Below are 17639 nucleotides of genomic sequence, written 5' to 3'. Positions count from 1 at the left end.
TAGCTTTCTTTATGTAGCGCTCAGGTCTGCAGCCAGCTGCCATTCAGAACATTATAGTATTTTATGTCAAAGGTTATGGATTATTACGACCACATAATGCAGGTATGTAATGTAACGTTCAGACTCCCTAATTGAGTGTACTTTATATTTTCTAGGACGATACTTGCTACCCGCTGTTACTGCGCAACAGTCTTGGCAGGTTTCTGCGGAAACCTCTAATTTGGTGCGAATGCGGAGCCAGGCCCTAGGGCAGTCTGCCCCGTCTCTAACAGCCAGCCTGGTAAGTGATTTATTTCCTCATATGTATAAGGGCATATTCTGATTTAACAGCAGTGTTTATGTAAAGCTGGAAAACCAAGGTGTGGAGAAAGGGAGGTTTCTGCTTGCTTTTACTTGTTCTATGCAAATTTAACTCTGTTCGTGAGTTCCTGCCCTGCTATTGCTACCATGTGGCTAATGGAGTCTTGCCTCTGTCCTTGGGAGATGTGGATCACTTCTCAATTGTCTCCAGGACAAAATACTGTGTAGAACCGGTTTTGGACAGAAAAGCCATGAGTACGGCCAGGCCCAAAAGACTTTTACAACACATTTGTGCTATGTTGGGATGTTAAATGTCTGTGTATTGTAATGGGTGGGACATTGTATACGTTGAGTAGTGAGGTCCATTGTCTCTCTGTGTGTATTGGCGATTGCCCTCTGTCCTGAGAGATAATTGAATTACAACTCGGTTGTCTCCAGGACAGAGGACATTGTGTATTATCCTGCCTGTGGCGATTATGTTAACCATGGTGTACCATGATTATATCACAGGCAGAGGGGAGGATTCTATGTGGGTTGTAGCCTTTGTGTTATTGGTAATTGTATTTTGTTGTGGGTGTCTCCCTTGCATGGGAACAGGGCATAAAAGAAATGATTCAACTGCTAATAAAGTGTCACTGATTTTACCCCTTCATGTAGTCTCGGCGCATGTTTGGGGGACTGGGATCTTCTATTCGCTTTATTACGGATTATCGGCTGGCTGTTCGGGAGTAAGCTGCATAAGGGCTCATCTGTATTATATGGGTTCCTTTACACAAGGGGAAAACTGTATCATTATTGACAATAACCTGTTTCATCCTGGAACGCGCTGTATGTGGTGATGATATCCTGATCACGTGGAGTTTATTTGCAGTTTATATATTAATGTTCATTGAAAGGGAGTAAATACATTACTTACCTTGTTTTGACCTTGTATACTTGTATATTATACTCCGGAGACGCATTCCCGGTTCCTATGGTTGTCATTAAACGCTGGACAAGTTTTCAGACATGCCTATAACAGCTTATCTGAATGTCTATAATGTGGTGGGATGTCGTCCGAGTGCTGTCCACATTTGTGCAGCCAGGCTGCAAATTATAAAACTTGTCCTATTCTTGTCCATTTAGCAGACAAAATAGGCTCCGTCCCCCCCCCCCCCCCCTAGTAAATCAAGTGAAAGTGTGGGATGCACACAATTTTGCAGATCTGTAATTTTTGGATCGCAAAACCTTTACTGTCATGTGCAGGAGGCCTAAATTCAAAGATTAATTGCCAGTTATAATATGCAAAGAGGTATCTCCCATAGAAAGAGAACCATCTCGCCAGCGCCACCTCTTGGGAAGGGTAACTATGAGTTAATGTTCAAGATTTTATTATGCCCTGGAACGTGATGAGGGAAAATATGCAAGCCGTATATCTATCTGCTGACAGCTGTTTTGGGGTACTTACCCCTCATTGGTACGGATTAGGGGTCTGGCTGAATAGCATGTTTATTTGTGGCTACAAGAAAGGAATTTAGCGACGATGGGCCGCGAAGATGCAAACAACTACAAAATCAATGGTTACATTCTGCTTAGTGTATGTTAATAAGAAAGAATAATGTAATCATATTAAACACAGAAATGTGACAAAATAGAAGTTGGATGCACAAGTAGGAGACTAAGTCATAACCTTTCTAGTGTAGACCAATACTTCATCACATGTCACAGATCAGTAATTCACTTTACAGTGTTTGCCATAGAAAAGACTAATTCGAGAAGGCGATCTAAAAAGAACCCTGCTGGATAGGGAGACTTTGGGGATTTTTTATTTAAATAGCAGATATCCTAAGGGGTTTAAAATAAATATTTCATTTTGAATAGTTTCAGTATATTTTTACTATTGTGATAATCCTTACACCCTCTCATCTGCAGGGAGTGTGGGGTTTCGCTCTGGTAGATGGGGTACGCTGGCGCAGTACAGAGGCAAAATACAAGTTCTTAACTCGAAACTTCAGTGTTTATTTACACTTGAGGCAATTTCACAAAACTGCACGTAACTTTGCAGTCTTGGTGTTAATTCACACACAATGGAAAGTTCATATAACACAAGTCACCTTTCTGGCAGTTCTGCCTCCAGTAGTCCACAGCAGGCTTTAGGGGGCCTGTTTTCCCAGTGTGCTGCTCTCAGCCCTCCAGCACGGCACAAAGCCTCAGATCCCAAAAATATGTCACTTTATGTGGTAATAACTTTGGAATGCTTTTACTTATCCAAGCCATTATGAGACACTTTTCTTGTGACACATTGTACTTCATGATGGTCATAAATTTGAGTCAATATATTTCACCTTTTATTTATGAAAAAATCCCAAATTTACCCAAAATTTAGAGAAATTCACAATTTTCAAAATTTTAATTTCTCGGCTTTTAAAACAGAAAGTGATACCTCATAAAATATGTATTACTTAAAGGGAACCTGTCACCAGTTTTATGGTGTCCTAACTAAGGGCAACATAAATAAGTGACTGATTCGCTTAGCAAAATGCTGGGTCACTTTCTTCAATTGACCCAGTCAATCTACCAACATCTTGTATTGAAAAGCTCCAGCTGATAATAATGAGTCATGAATATTTATGAGCTCCTGACTCTCCCCGCCCACCTGCTGCTGAGTGACAGTTATTTTCCTTATGAATCAGCAGCAGGTGGGCAGGGGAGTGGCTATAGCTCTGAATTAAATATACGCTGGACTCAATGACATCACGCTGGACTCAAATTATGGGCTCATTAGCATGCGGCATCTTTGTGTGTATATTATGAGGTAACCATCTGTCACACCAGTAAGTGAATACATCTAAGGCACTTTTTAGTAGTTAATGATTGAATATAATTAGTTAGATTATAATCAAATATCCACATGGAAACAAACGGAAAAGAATGGCGTGCTCAAACCCACATGCAGTTGTGCATATATATAGGGGAGCAAATCCTGCACTTGTGGCCCGTTGCTAATGACGATCCCCAGCAAAAATGCATACAGTGGAGGATGCCCGCAGCGAACCACAAGTACCACAATAGACATCCTACACAAGATAGCAATTATGTGGATGTGATAATCAATATAGCAATATAACAAAATAATAGCAAAGACAGGTGCACTCTGCGGTATTACTAAACCCTCAAACTGATTTTAAAATTGAGAGATTAGCCAACATGTCCTACTGTGTAGGACATGTCCGAGCCCGAGCACCGCGCCAAGGTTTCTCAAGTAGCTCGGGGACCTAACACTCACCTACCTGTGCCATATGGACAATACCAGGAGCCAGTGGGCAAATTACAGGAGCATGAGGCCGATTCAGAGACAACTCACCAGTTACCTCCAGCATGTAACCATGCTTGTAATGGGAGGAGGGAGGAGTCTGCAAGTCCCAGTCAAGACTGGCTGATAAGGCCCAGGCCTCACAGGTGCACCTAAATGTAGCCTGTAGATGGAAAACAGGCACATTTAAATTGGAGTTTATACACCTCCAGACATCTCTATGAATACAAACTGAAAAGAATGGCGTGGTATTAAACAAGCAGAAAGTGCTCAAACCCACATGCAGTTGTGCATATATATATATATATATATATATATATATATATATATATATAGGGGAGCAAATCCTGCACTTGTGGCCTGTTGCTAATGACGATCCCCAGAAAAAATGCATACAGTGGAGGATGCCAGCAGCGAACCACAAGTGCCACAATAGACATCCTACACAAGATAGCAATTATGTGGATGTGATAATCAATATAGCTCCTGTAATTTGCCCACTGGCTCCTGGTATTGCCTATATGGCACAGGTAGGTGAGTGTTAGAAACCCTAGCTACTTGAGAAACCTTGGCGCGGTGCTCGGGCTCAGACATGTCCTACACCGTAGGACATGTTGGCTAATCTCTCAATTTTAAAATCAGTTTGAGGGTTTAGTAAGACCGCAGAGTGCACCTGTCTTTGCTATTATTTTGTTATATTACATAGTGGAAACCCCCCATAAATTACCCCATTGCAGAAAGTACACCCCTCACGTTATTCAAAACTGATTATACAAACTTTGTTTACCCTTTAGGTGTTCCACAAGAATTAATGGAAAATGGAGATGAAATTTCAGAATTTCACTATTTTGGCAAATGTTGCATTTTTAATCCATTTTTTCCAGTAGCAAAGCAAGGGTTAACAGCCAAACAAAACTCAATATTTATTACCCTGATTCTGCAGTTTACAGAAACACCCCATATGTGTTCATAAATTGATGTAAGGGCACATGGCAGGGCGCAGAAGAAAAGGAGCGCCATATGGTTTTTGGAAGGCACATTTTGCTGGACTGGTTTTTAGATGCCATGTCCCATTTGAAGCCCCCCTGATGCACCCCTACAGTAGAAACTCTCAAAAAGTGACCCCATTTTGGAAACTAGGGGATAAGGTGCCATTTTTATGGGTACTATTTTGGAGTACATATGATTTTTTTATTGCTCTAGATTACGTTTTTAGTGAGGCAAGGTAACCAAAAAATAGCTGTTTTTTCCATTTTTATTTTAAATTTTTTACAAGATTCATCTGCCAGGGTAGATCATGTGCTATTTTGATAGAGCAGGTTGTTACGGACGCAATCATATAATATATGTCTACTTTCTTTGTTTCAGTTTTACATAATAAAGCATTTTTGGGGAAAAAAAATGTTTTTGTGTCTTCATTTTCTGAACGGCTTTTTTATTTTTTTCTGCCAATCATCTTTTGCAGGGGCTAGTTTTTTGCAGAAACAGGTGACATTTTTATTGGTAAAATCTTTGGGTACATATGCTGTTTGAATCATTTATTATTACACTATTTGGGGCCAGGTGACCAAATAAATCGATTTGTTTTGGGACAGTATTGATTTATTTTTACAGCGTTCACTTGAGGGGTTATTTCATGTGATATGTTTATAGAGCAGATCGTTACGGACGTGGCAATACCCAATATGTGTACTTTTTTCTTATTTATTTAGGTTTTATACAATAATATCATTTTTGAAAACAAAAACATTTTTAGATTGACCAATCGACTTAGGTAGGGTCTCATTTTTGCAGGATGAGGTGACGGTTAGCTTGGTACTATTTTAGGGGGCATTTGCCTTTTTGATCGCTTGGTGTTGCAATTTTTGTAATGTAAGGTGATAAAAAAATTGCTTTTATTGGCACTGTTTTTATTTAAAAAAATTTACAGTGTTTAGCTGAGGGGTTAGGTCATGTGTAATTTCTTAGAGCTGGTAGCTACGGATGCGTCAATAGCTAATAATGTCTACGTTTTTTTAAATGTATTTAACCTTAAAGGGGTTGTCCGTGTTCAGAGCTGAACCCGGACATCCCTCCATTTCCACCCAGGCAGCCCCCCCTGACTTGAGCATTGGAGCAGTTCATGCGGGATTGGTGGGATTTAGCGCTGCCCTAGCTAGTAAAACGGCTAGGGCAGCGCTAAAGCCCACCCATCAGAGCTGGTAACATCACTGAACACACTGCCGCAGTGTGTTATGATAAACAAAAGAGCCCGTTCCCTGCGTGATTTAGCGCAGGGCAAGGGAGCACATCGGAGCATGAGATGCTCCAATGCTAGCCCCAGGGGGGCTGCCTGGGTGAAAATAAGGGTATGTCCGGGTTCAGTTCTGAACCCGGACAACTCCTTTAACACAATAGCATATTTAAAAAAATAATAAAAAAATGATGTTTTAGTGTGTCCACGTTCTAAGAGCTATAGTTTTTTTTTTTTTTTAGTTTTTAAGCAATTTTCTTATGATCGGGCTCATTTTTTGCGGAATGAGATGACGGTTTTATTGGTATCATTTTGTGGGACATACACCTTTTTAATCGCTTGGTGTTGAACTTTTTGTGATGTAAGGTGACAAAAATGGCTTTTTTTCCACACTGCTTTTATTTTATTTTTATATGGTGTTTGTTGTACAGGATGGATCATGTGATATATTTATAGAGCCGGTTATTATGGACGCGGTGATTTTTTTTTTTTTTTTATAACATAAATTAACTGATCTGAGAAAAGACCATTTTTATTTTATTTTGCTAAAAATGTAAAAAATTTATTATTTTCACTTTTTTTTTTTTTTTTTTAACAAAACCCACCTGGATTTTGAAGATCCAGTGGGCCTGATCACTATACAGTGCATTGCAATAGTCCTCTATTTCAATGCATTGTATAGTCAGTACTTTGACGTTGAGGAGGCGGTCCTATCAGTGATTGACAGCTATGACTGTATACACTGTCATAGAGGGAAGGCTGTCATCACTGATAGGACTGACTACTGGACTTCAAAGCTCAGAATGAGCAGGAATATAAATGAATGAAATAAAAGTTTTACTGAATCTTTTCCCACAAAACTATATATCAATCTGCTCAGCTCCTCCTGCTCTATAACACGCTGCCTTCAGATCACACAGCATTTTCATGGTGACAGCTCTTTAAGCCTCATTCATGCACACAGCTGTATCTGTACTTCAGTTTGCAAACCACAGATGCACAAAATACAGATATCTTCTTTATGCACTGTTTTTCTCACTCCCATCAATAGAAATGTATACTCTCTTTCGCAATACAGAGGAAAATAGGACTTGTTCTATAGTTTACACATTGAAGTGGTTATATGGAATTTGAGAAACTCCAAAAGGACCATTTGTGGTAGCTTTATCCGTGCTATCATGTCAGCATCCTTGGTATCACTGAAAGTAAACCATTTTCCTAAACACCTGTTGAAATGTACATGTGCCCGCCACAGGGTGGTATGGCAGGGTAACTGGTAGTTGCTTGTAGCCAGTACTGCTCTGCTGTATACAGTCTGTGTAGTGCCCTGGAGCAAGAGCACCTTTTACTATGGACATTTACAAAGGCATCAACTCCCTACTTCAGGGATGGCCAACCTGTGCCACTCAAGCTGTTGTAAAACGGCAATTTCCACCATGCACTGCTGTAGGCAGTCTGGGCATGCTGGGATTTGTAGTTTTTTAATGACTGGAGAGCCACAGGTTGGCAATCACTGCCCTACTTTATTGCACTTTTAAGGGTTAACTTGCACTGTGACTTTTGCTGTTGTGTTGATATACCCTGTTTATTTGCACTGTTATTACACTATAGCTGCACTGTGGACATGGTTAATGCACAGCCAGCTAATACTGCGAGACTTTATTAATTTCTATGTATGAAAAGTTTTGTAGGGAAAAACAGACACAATGACCGTCTGGTTTACCTCTGTTTGTTTGACTGCTTATTTATTCCCATAAACTTGTATTGAAACTTTATGTAAGTCTGTGACAGAAATTGTGGCAATATTTCTGTTTAGGCTGTGCTTCTCTACTGCACGCCTTCTAGTTCAGCTAGTAACTGTATATAAAGAGCGCCCCTAGTTGTCTGCAGATAGTGGCCAGTGCCTAGTAGTAGAGACTCTACTAGACTGCATGAGTGACCAGAAGAAGATGCTGGGCCGCAGACCCTGGTTTACCAGCCTGTTGACCAGAGCTCCATCCGGACAACTATGCCACAGACCCTACACCACCAGACTTTGGCCAGGGTGCCAACCTTCTGAGAGAGAAGAGAACAGCTAGCTCAGGCCTTTCCTCAGCACTGAACCTTCTTCTGCCAGGGAGGAGACTGGAGAAGCCAGCCCAGTGCCTCGCCTGTATTGTTTTGCACTTGAGTTTCTCTGGTAAGGAAGCACACTGGTTAACTGCAGTCTCTGACTCTCTGAAATTGTCTGCCATTGGGGTGCACCACGCCTTACCATCTCTTCCAGAGAGCAGCAACACTTAGTGACACCTCGATAGTGTCTGGGGCAACCAGTGTAGCATTGGCGCCACCCCAACCCCGGCCACTACACGTGGATTATAAACCTTAGTAATTAGATGAAAATAGAATATGGATTTTCCTACAATTTCCATAATTTTAACAATCTTATTTCTGTGATCTGTAATTTGCTTAATTGGGCTTGTTTTTTGCATTAAACCTGACCTGAATGATCGTGTCTTCAGACCATGCCCTGTTCAGATTTATGTAAATTCATCTAATGCAGACGAGCGTTTTTAAAATGAAGGCTGGCATCTTGTTACATTCTCATTTTACAGAGCTAGGCTTCACGGTTAACAAGACGAATTCAGCGCACATGCTTTAGAACAGCGGATAAAGAGCGGCTGTGAGCATCCCAAATCTCTTTCAATTACTGGTAATGGAAACGGACAGGAAATGTTGCTTTAGCCTTGAATATTTAATTTCTATTTAAAAACGCAGAAACCCAATGGACAGCCACTGCTAAATGTTTATTCTGAGGAGGAGGATACAAGTTCTTAGATCTTAAATGCAAAAATTCTGCATTAGCCATACAACAACGTCTGTGTATTTGCATCCATTGTGCGTTATCTCGTTCTGGCGATGGTGTATTTTTCTTCCAGTGTCAGGATTGCCATTGTGTGTTACATTGTCTAATTGTTGCACTTTGTACTGTGTAAACTCCATAATATGGGAAGTTTGAAGGTATCCACAGACGTAGCAAATTTGCCATTGTGGATTTTTGTGGAGCAAATCTGTATCCTAATGCAGCTAAATCTATATTTTCTTTTTTTTTTTTTTTTTTTACATGGGGTGGAAATTTGACCTGTGGAGTACATTTTAAAATCTGCAGCATGTCAATTTATATCTCACATCCGGTGCAGATTTCAGATGTCGGAAAATCCACATTGATTTCAGTAGGGAGGTTATTTTGCACATGAAAACTGCATGACTATTTGCTGGTGTGGATTTGCTGCTCTCATGCAACTTTTCCTGCGTTATCTCGTTCCTCTAGCGACCGCATTGCAGGAGGCTGGGTTGTACAGAGACCTGCATGGAGCAGGCAAAGGATCTAAGGATCCAACGCAATTGATGAGTATTGCTCCCCCCCCCCCCTCCTCATCTGTGTTCTGCAGGTGAAATACACAAGCAGATCCACACAGTTCAGTGGATTTGTTTCTGCAGATTTCCCAGTGGGTATTTGCTCAATAGATGTAAAAAAAATTCACTTGTGCAGAAACCGCTTGAGTAAATTCACATGCAGCTTATCTGTTGCACATCCTACAATTTAAAATAGTTTCTATTTATCAGTATGAGGTGTTTTTTAGGGCAAGCATGTTCCTTTATGAGTCTTTCAGATTAATGGGAAAGTCATAGAAATTTCTAAATATCTGCCATTTATGAAATCTGCATCATCTGTGCATACACCTGCGACTTGTGATAATGCCATGGGACATTAATCAAGTCCAGAGGGGGAAATCTGAAAAAGGATCTGTCATGTCCTTAAAAAAACTAAAACGGAGAACATATCTTTTATAGTTGGTTCTGAAAGTGTGCTCACGTTTTCAAAAAAGTTTCCCTAATGGCTGTGCTTCTTTGTACAATCATAACCGTGAAGGAACTTATGTTTTTTGGGCTTTCCTGAAGTCTTTTGAGCTATATTATTCCCTGCTTTAGCTGTACAGCTAGATGCATTTCTCTCAGAAGCAGGGAGCATATTCCTTCCCAGCGCTGTGGCATCCTTGAATCACACTTAGACACACAGAAGGTTCTTATAATCTTCACAAGCAGTGTATAAGCAGTTTTTTTTATCAGGCTCATGATCTCAACTAGCTCTGACATGCCCCCATTTCCTGTGAACAGTCTTCTGAGTGTTTCATTAGCAAATTTGTAAGTTACAATCTACAATACTATTATATATACTATAATATCTACAATACACTAGTTGCATCTACAATTCTCAGTGCTCCCTGAACTTGTGGGTGCAGACTAGCTGCTTATCATGTCTATCATAGACTTGACATGAGTACAGCATCTTCTGCTTGCTGTCACTCACTCATAGTAGCTCAGAAACAGTATTTAGGACATTTTAGAGAAGTACTTTGCAGTACAGATGTGAATAAAGCATTTTGGGTGAGAGATATTTTTTTTTCTCTATCTGCTTAGTCATGCCTGTCTTGTGCTTGCACTTTGCACCTCCTCCTACTCCTCCCCCCTCAATAGACTACTATAAAATGATGTAATCTGATGTGAACAGGCAGCCCATCTTGGTGTCACAAGATGGAATTCTCATTAGTTTTAGAGAGAAGGTTAACTTACAAAAAGTGAGAGGGGAGAAACAGCTGATAACTCTAGAACAAGGCATTTTTCAAGGACACAATATATTACAAAGTTTCTTGTATTCATCTGTACTATGGATTTATGCAAAGGTGTCTGAAAGGTTAGTGACTATGGTATTTAACTTGAGCTATTTATCATATCAAGCTCCAAAACAGATTATACAATTGAGAGAACAGGGGTCGTGGATTCTAATAGTGGAAAAAACTGCCCAGGAATCAGATAAACACCAGTTATTAAGATATGCCATTAGTTGTAGCCTTTTGAGGATATTAGCTTGAATTGGGTAATATGTATCGTATTTTTCGCCCTATAAGACACCCCCCCCCCCCAAAAGTGGGAGGAAAATGGCAGTGCGTCTTATGGGGCGAATGCTGCACTGTTTACACTGATACATCGCCAACCGCATGCTGCACAGCACGGCCGGCGTGTGTATCAGCGAGGAGGGGCTGGCGGCCAGCCTCTACTTTTGTAATGGCAGCGGGGCCTGGTGCAGTCTGTTTAACTATAGATATGTTCGATCCAGCAGCCTGTACTTACGAGCATAGCAGGCAGGAGGCTGGGCGGGCGGGCACTGGCAGAGTAACTTCCTACGTCACGTGCCTGCTCCGTCCACTTTATGAATGAAACAGGTGGCGCAGGCACGTGACGTAGTGAGTTACGCCCGCCCAGCCTCCTGCCTCCTATGCTTGTAAGTACAGGCTGCTGGATCGAACATATCTATAGTTAAACATTGCCTGCAGTTACCGTAGATACGATTAGTACAGTGAGCGGGGCCTGGTGCAATAGAATACAATGACTGCACTGGGCCCCCGCTGCCATTTAAAAACTAGTGTAGATGCCAGCCCCCACCCAATGTATTGGGGGTCATTCACAGTGGCTGACAGTGTTATGGGGGGGGGGGGATCTGAGGATATCAAATAGCATAAGTTGCTATTTATCGGTCATCCGCAGATCCCCCCCATAGCAGTGTCATGCCATCCAGACTCCCCCCATAACGGTGTCGGCCGCAGACTTTCACGTTAGCTTTTTTCTTTTTTGGTATTGAGGTCTGTCGTAGGATCTCAACACCGGAGAAAAACTCTTCTGTTTTGTCTCTATTCATAATCAATGGGGATAAAATTAACTGAACAAAATGGAGTGCACCAGCATGCATTCCGTTCCATTTGGTGGCTTTTTATACCGGAATGAAAAACTGCTGCATGGGATGCAGAGCAAACGGATCTGGCACCATTGACTTGCATTGTGTGTCATGCTGGATCTGTTTTCTATTGTATCCCCCATTGACTTCGTTTTAATGCTGGATCTGTCATTGCTGTTTAAATGATAATACAACTGGATCCGATCATAGTGGATGCTCCTGGTTGTATTATCAAAAACGGAAGCGTTTTTGCTGATCCATGCCAGATCAGTCAAAAACGCAAGTGTGTAGGTAGCCGTTCTGAAATTAACCAATCTTGGCATGATACTAAGACTGAGTGGCGATTGACTGGGCATTTGTCCTTTTTTGGAGGAGCAGGAAGCCTACATTAACCCCTAAAAACCTGCAGTGACCTGTAAAATGACTGGTGGTAGCTATGACTTTATAGCTTTTATTTCAGGCGGATGCAGCCGGGTGCTCATTCTTTCTCCATTCCAAAGGTAGACTATATGTTCTTGGTATATGGTATTTTAGTGCCAATGTAAAGGCAATCAGAATAACTTGTAATGCACAGTAAGTTTTCCACATAGTAAATCACTGCACATTAACCAAGAGACTGACTAAAAATATGGCTGCTGTAAAGATTTCAGCTATGGGTATTATAATATTTCACTTAAACAGATTAACACACAGACATATACAGTGTGTGTTTGTATGTGTGTGTGTGTATATATATATATATATATATATATATATATATATATATATATATATATTTATATTATATAGTATATATTTTTTATAATCTTTATTTTTGCATTGTAGATTATAATTTTTTTTTTATGTCCATACTAGACTTAGTATTAACCAATAGACCTGACAAAACAGATGTGCAGGTTGGGGGACACCTGGGAAATAGTGACCATAAAGTAATAACCTTCCAATCATTATTCAAAAGAGCGTTTCTTCAGGGAGGAACAAAAATACTAAACTTCAAAAAAGCAACATAGCCATAGGCCTAGCTAACTGGAACAAAATCCTCAAAAATAAAAATACAGCCACAAAATGTTTTTAAAAGCATCCTAAAATCTAATTGTGAGAGGTACATACCATATGGGAATAAAAGGTTAAGGACCAAGAAAAAAAAACAATGTGGATAAATAGAACTATAAAGAAAGCAATAAATGACAAAAATAAAGCATTTAAATCACTAAAACAGGAGAGTATCTAAATGAAAATAAGCAAATAACGCCATATCAGCATGGCTTCATGAGGGATCGGTCATGTCAGACTAATTTAGTCAGTTTCTATGAGGAGGTAAGTTCTAGACTTTACCGCGGCGAATCAATGCATGTCGTATATCTGGACTTCTCCAAAGCATTTGACGCTGTACCACATAAAAGGTTAGTATATAAAATGAGAATGCTCGGACTGGGAGAAAACGTCTGTAAGTGGGTAAGTAACTTGTTCAGTTATAGAAAACAGAGGGTGGTTATTAATGGTACACACTCAGATTGGGTCGCTGTCACTAGTGGAGCACCTCAGAGGTCAATATTGGGCCCTATTCTCTTCAATATATTTATTATTGATCTTGTAGAAGGCTTGCACAGTAAAATATCAATTATTGCAGATGACCCTAAACTGTGTAAAGTAATTAACATGGAAGAGGACAGTATACTGCTACAGAGGGATCTGGATAGATTAGAGGCTTGGGCAGATAAGTGGCAGATGAGGTTTAACACTGACAAATGTAGGGTTATGCACATGGGAAGGAATAATGCAAGTCACCCGTACATATTAAATGGTAAAACACTCGGTAACACTGACATGGAAAAGGACCTAGGAATTTTGGTGAACCGGAAACTAAGCTGTAAAAACCAGTGCCAGGCAGCTGCTGCCAAGGCCAATAAGATAATGGGTTGCATCAAAAGGGTCATAGATGCCCGTGATGAGAACATAGTCCTACCACTTTACAAATCATTAGTCAGACCACACATGGAGTACTGTGTACAGTTCTGGGCTCCTGTGAACAAGGCAGACATAGCAGAGCTGGAGAGGGTTCAGAGGAGGGCAACTAAAGTAATAACTGGAATGGGGCAACTACAGTACCCTGAAAGATTATCAACATTAGGGTTATTCACTTTAGAAAAAAGACGACTGAGGGGAGATCTAATTACGATGTATAAATATATCAGGGGTCAGTACAGAGATCTCTCCCATCATCTATTTATCCCCAGGACGGTGACTGTGACGAGGGGACATCCTCTGCGTCTGGAGGAAAGAAGGTTTGTACACAAACATAGAAAAGGATTCTTTACGGTAAGAGCAGTGAGACTATGGAACTCTCTGTCTGAGGAGGTGGTGATGGTGAGTACAATAAAGGAATTCAAGAGGGGCCTGGATGAATTTCTGGAGTGTAATAATATTACAGGCTATAGCTACTAGAGAGGGGTCGTTGATAGAGTTGAGCGAACACCTGGATGTTCGGGTTCGAGAAGTTCGGCCGAACATCCCGGAAATGTTCGGGTTCGGGATCCGAACCCGATCCGAACTTCGTCCCGAACCCGAACCCCATTGAAGTCAATGGGGACCCGAACTTTTCGGCACTAAAACGGCTGTAAAACAGCCCAGGAAAGGGCTAGAGGGCTGCAAAAGGCAGCAACATGTAGGTAAATCCCCTGCAAACAAATGTGGATAGGGAAATGAATTAAAATAAAAATTAAATAAATAAAAATTAACCAAAATCAATTGGAGAGAGGTTCCATAGCAGAGAATCTGGCTTCCCGTCACCCACCACTGGAACAGTCCATTCTCAGATATTTAGGCCCCGGCACCCAGGCAGAGGAGAGAGGTCCCGTAACAGACAATCTGGCTTCATGTCAGCAGAGAATCAGTCTTCATGTCATAGCAGAGAATCAGGCTTCACGTCAGCCACCACTGCAACAGTCCATTGGCATATATTTAGGCCTAGCACCCAGGCAGAGGAGAGAGGTCCCGTAACAGACAATCTGGCTTCATGTCAGCAGAGAATCAGTCTGCATGTCATAGCAGAGAATCAGGCTTCACGTCAGCCACCACTGCAACAATCCATTGGCATATATTTAGGCCTAGCACACAGGCAGAGGAGAGAGGTCCCGTAACAGACAATCTGGCTTCATGTCAGCAGAGAATTAGTCTGCATGTCATAGCAGAGAATGAGGCTTCACGTCAGCCACCACTGCAACAGTCCATTGGCATATATTTAGGCCTAGCACACAGGCAGAGGAGAGAGGTCCCGTAACAGACAATCTGGCTTCATGTCAGCAGAGAATCAGTCTGCATGTCATAGCAGAGAATCAGGCTTCACGTCAGCCACCACTGCAACAGTCCATTGTCATAAATTTAGGCCCAGCACCCAGGCAGAGGAGAGAGGTCCCGTAACAGACAATCTGGCTTCATGTCAGCAGAGAATTAGTCTGCATGTCATAGCAGAGAATGAGGCTTCACGTCAGCCACCACTGCAACAGTCCATTGGCATATATTTAGGCCTAGCACACAGGCAGAGGAGAGAGGTCCCGTAACAGACAATCTGGCTTCATGTCAGCAGAGAATCAGTCTGCATGTCATAGCAGAGAATGAGGCTTCACGTCACCCACCACTGCAACAGTCCATTGGCATATATTTAGGCCTAGCACACAGGCAGAGCAGAGAGGTCCCGTAACAGACAATCTGGCTTCATGTCAGCAGAGAATCAGTCTGCATGTCATAGCAGAGAATGAGGCTTCACGTCACCCACCACTGCAACAGTCCATTGGCATATATTTAGGCCTAGCACACAGGCAGAGCAGAGAGGTCCCGTAACAGACAATCTGGCTTCATGTCAGCAGAGAATCAGTCTGCATGTCATAGCAGAGAATGAGGCTTCACGTCACCCACCACTGCAACAGTCCATTGGCATATATTTAGGCCTAGCACACAGGCAGAGCAGAGAGGTCCCGTAACAGACAATCTGGCTTCATGTCAGCAGAGAATCAGTCTGCATGTCATAGCAGAGAATGAGGCTTCACGTCACCCACCACTGCAACAGTCCATTGGCATATATTTAGGCCTAGCACACAGGCAGAGCAGAGAGGTCCCGTAACAGACAATCTGGCTTCATGTCAGCAGAGAATCAGTCTGCATGTCATAGCAGAGAATGAGGCTTCACGTCACCCACCACTGCAACAGTCCATTGGCATATATTTAGGCCTAGCACACAGGCAGAGCAGAGAGGTCCCGTAACAGACAATCTGGCTTCATGTCAGCAGAGAATCAGTCTGCATGTCATAGCAGAGAATGAGGCTTCACGTCACCCACCACTGCAACAGTCCATTTTCATAAATTTAGGCCCAGCACCCAGGCAGAGGAGAGAGGTCCCGTAACAGAGGATCTGGCTTCATGTCAGCAGAGAATCAGTCTGCATGTCATAGCAGAGAATCAGGCTTCACGTCAGCCACCACTGCAACAGTCCATTGTCATAAATTTAGGCCCAGCACCCAGGCAGAGGAGAGAGGTCCCGTAACAGACAATCTGGCTTCATGTCAGCAGAGAATTAGTCTGCATGTCATAGCAGAGAATGAGGCTTCACGTCAGCCACCACTGCAACAGTCCATTGGCATATATTTAGGCCTAGCACACAGGCAGAGGAGAGGTTCATTCAACTTTGGGTAGCCTCGCAATATAATGGTAAAATGAAAATAAAAATAGGATTGAATGAGGAAGTGCCCTGGAGTCCAATAATATATGGTTATGGGGAGGTAGTTAATGTCTAATCTGGACAAGGGACGGACAGGTCCTGTGGGATCCATGCCTGGTTCATTTTTATGAACGTCAGCTTGTCCACATTGGCTGTAGACAGGCGGCTGCGTTTGTCTGTAATGACGCCCCCTGCCGTGCTGAATACACGTTCAGACAAAACGCTGGCTGCCGGGCAGGCCAGCACCTCCAAGGCATAAAAGGCTAGCTCTGGCCACGTGGACAATTTAGAGACCCAGAAGTTGAATGGGGCCGAACCATCAGTCAGTACGTGGAGGGGTGTGCACACGTACTGTTCCACCATGTTAGTGAAATGTTGCCTCCTGCTAACACGTTGCGTATCAGGTGGTGGTGCAGTTAGCTGTGGCGTGTTGACAAAAGTTTTCCACATCTCTGCCATGCTAACCCTGCCCTCAGAGGAGCTGGCCGTGACACAGCTGCCTTGGCGACCTCTTGCTCCTCCTCTGCCTTGGCCTTGGGCTTCCACTTGTTCCCCTGTGACATTTGGGAATGCTCTCAGTAGCGCGTCTACCAACGTGCGCTTGTACTCGCGCATCTTCCTATCACGCTCCAGTGCAGGAAGTAAGGTGGGCACATTGTCTTTGTAGCGTGGATCCAGCAGGGTGGCAACCCAGTAGTCCGCACAGGTTAAAATGTGGGCAACTCTGCTGTCGTTGCGCAGGCACTGCAGCATGTAGTCGCTCATGTGTGCCAGGCTGCCCAGGGGTAAGGACAAGCTGTCCTCTGTGGGAGGCGTATCGTCATCGTCCTGCCTTTCCCCCCAGCCACGCACCAGTGATGGACCCGAGCTGCGTTGGGTGCCACCCCGCTGTGACCATGCTTCATCCTCATCCTCCTCCACCTCCTCCTCATCCTCCTCGTCCTCGTCCTCCAGTAGTGGGCCCTGGCTGGCCACATTTGTACCTGGCCTCTGCTGTTGCCAAAAACCTCCCTCTGAGTCACTTCGAAGAGACTGGCCTGAAAGTGCTAAAAATGACCCCTCTTCCTCCTCCTCCTCCTCCTCCTCCTGGGCCACCTCCTCTTCCATCATCGCCCTAAGTGTTTTCTCAAGGAGACATAGAAGTGGTATTGTAACGCTGATAACGGTGTCATCGCCACTGGCCATGTTGGTGGAGTACTCGAAACAGCGCAACAGGGCACACAGGTCTCGCATGGAGGCCCAGTCATTGGTGGTGAAGTGGTGCTGTTCTGTAGTGCGACTGACCCGTGCGTGCTGCAGCTGAAACTCCACTATGGCCTGCTGCTGC

At 42.8% G+C, this 17639-nt stretch overlaps 1 protein-coding gene across 2 annotated transcripts in view; it reads left to right on the top strand.

The window, feature by feature from the left end:
* Window positions 1-17639, top strand: part of MAST4 (microtubule associated serine/threonine kinase family member 4) — a 550772-nt gene that overhangs the window by 147892 nt on the left and 385241 nt on the right. For both annotated transcript variants that reach the window (XM_044276133.1, XM_044276132.1), the window contains exon 3: window positions 156-280. In XM_044276133.1, coding sequence (XP_044132068.1) covers window positions 156-280 — 125 coding nt within the window. The remainder of the gene's footprint in view (window positions 1-155; window positions 281-17639) is intronic.

Source organism: Bufo gargarizans, chromosome 1, assembly GCF_014858855.1.
Source record: "Bufo gargarizans isolate SCDJY-AF-19 chromosome 1, ASM1485885v1, whole genome shotgun sequence".
Taxonomy (NCBI): domain Eukaryota; kingdom Metazoa; phylum Chordata; class Amphibia; order Anura; family Bufonidae; genus Bufo; species Bufo gargarizans.
The sequence above is the reverse complement of the archived record's forward strand: the minus strand, read 5'-3'. Positions and strand labels throughout refer to the sequence as shown.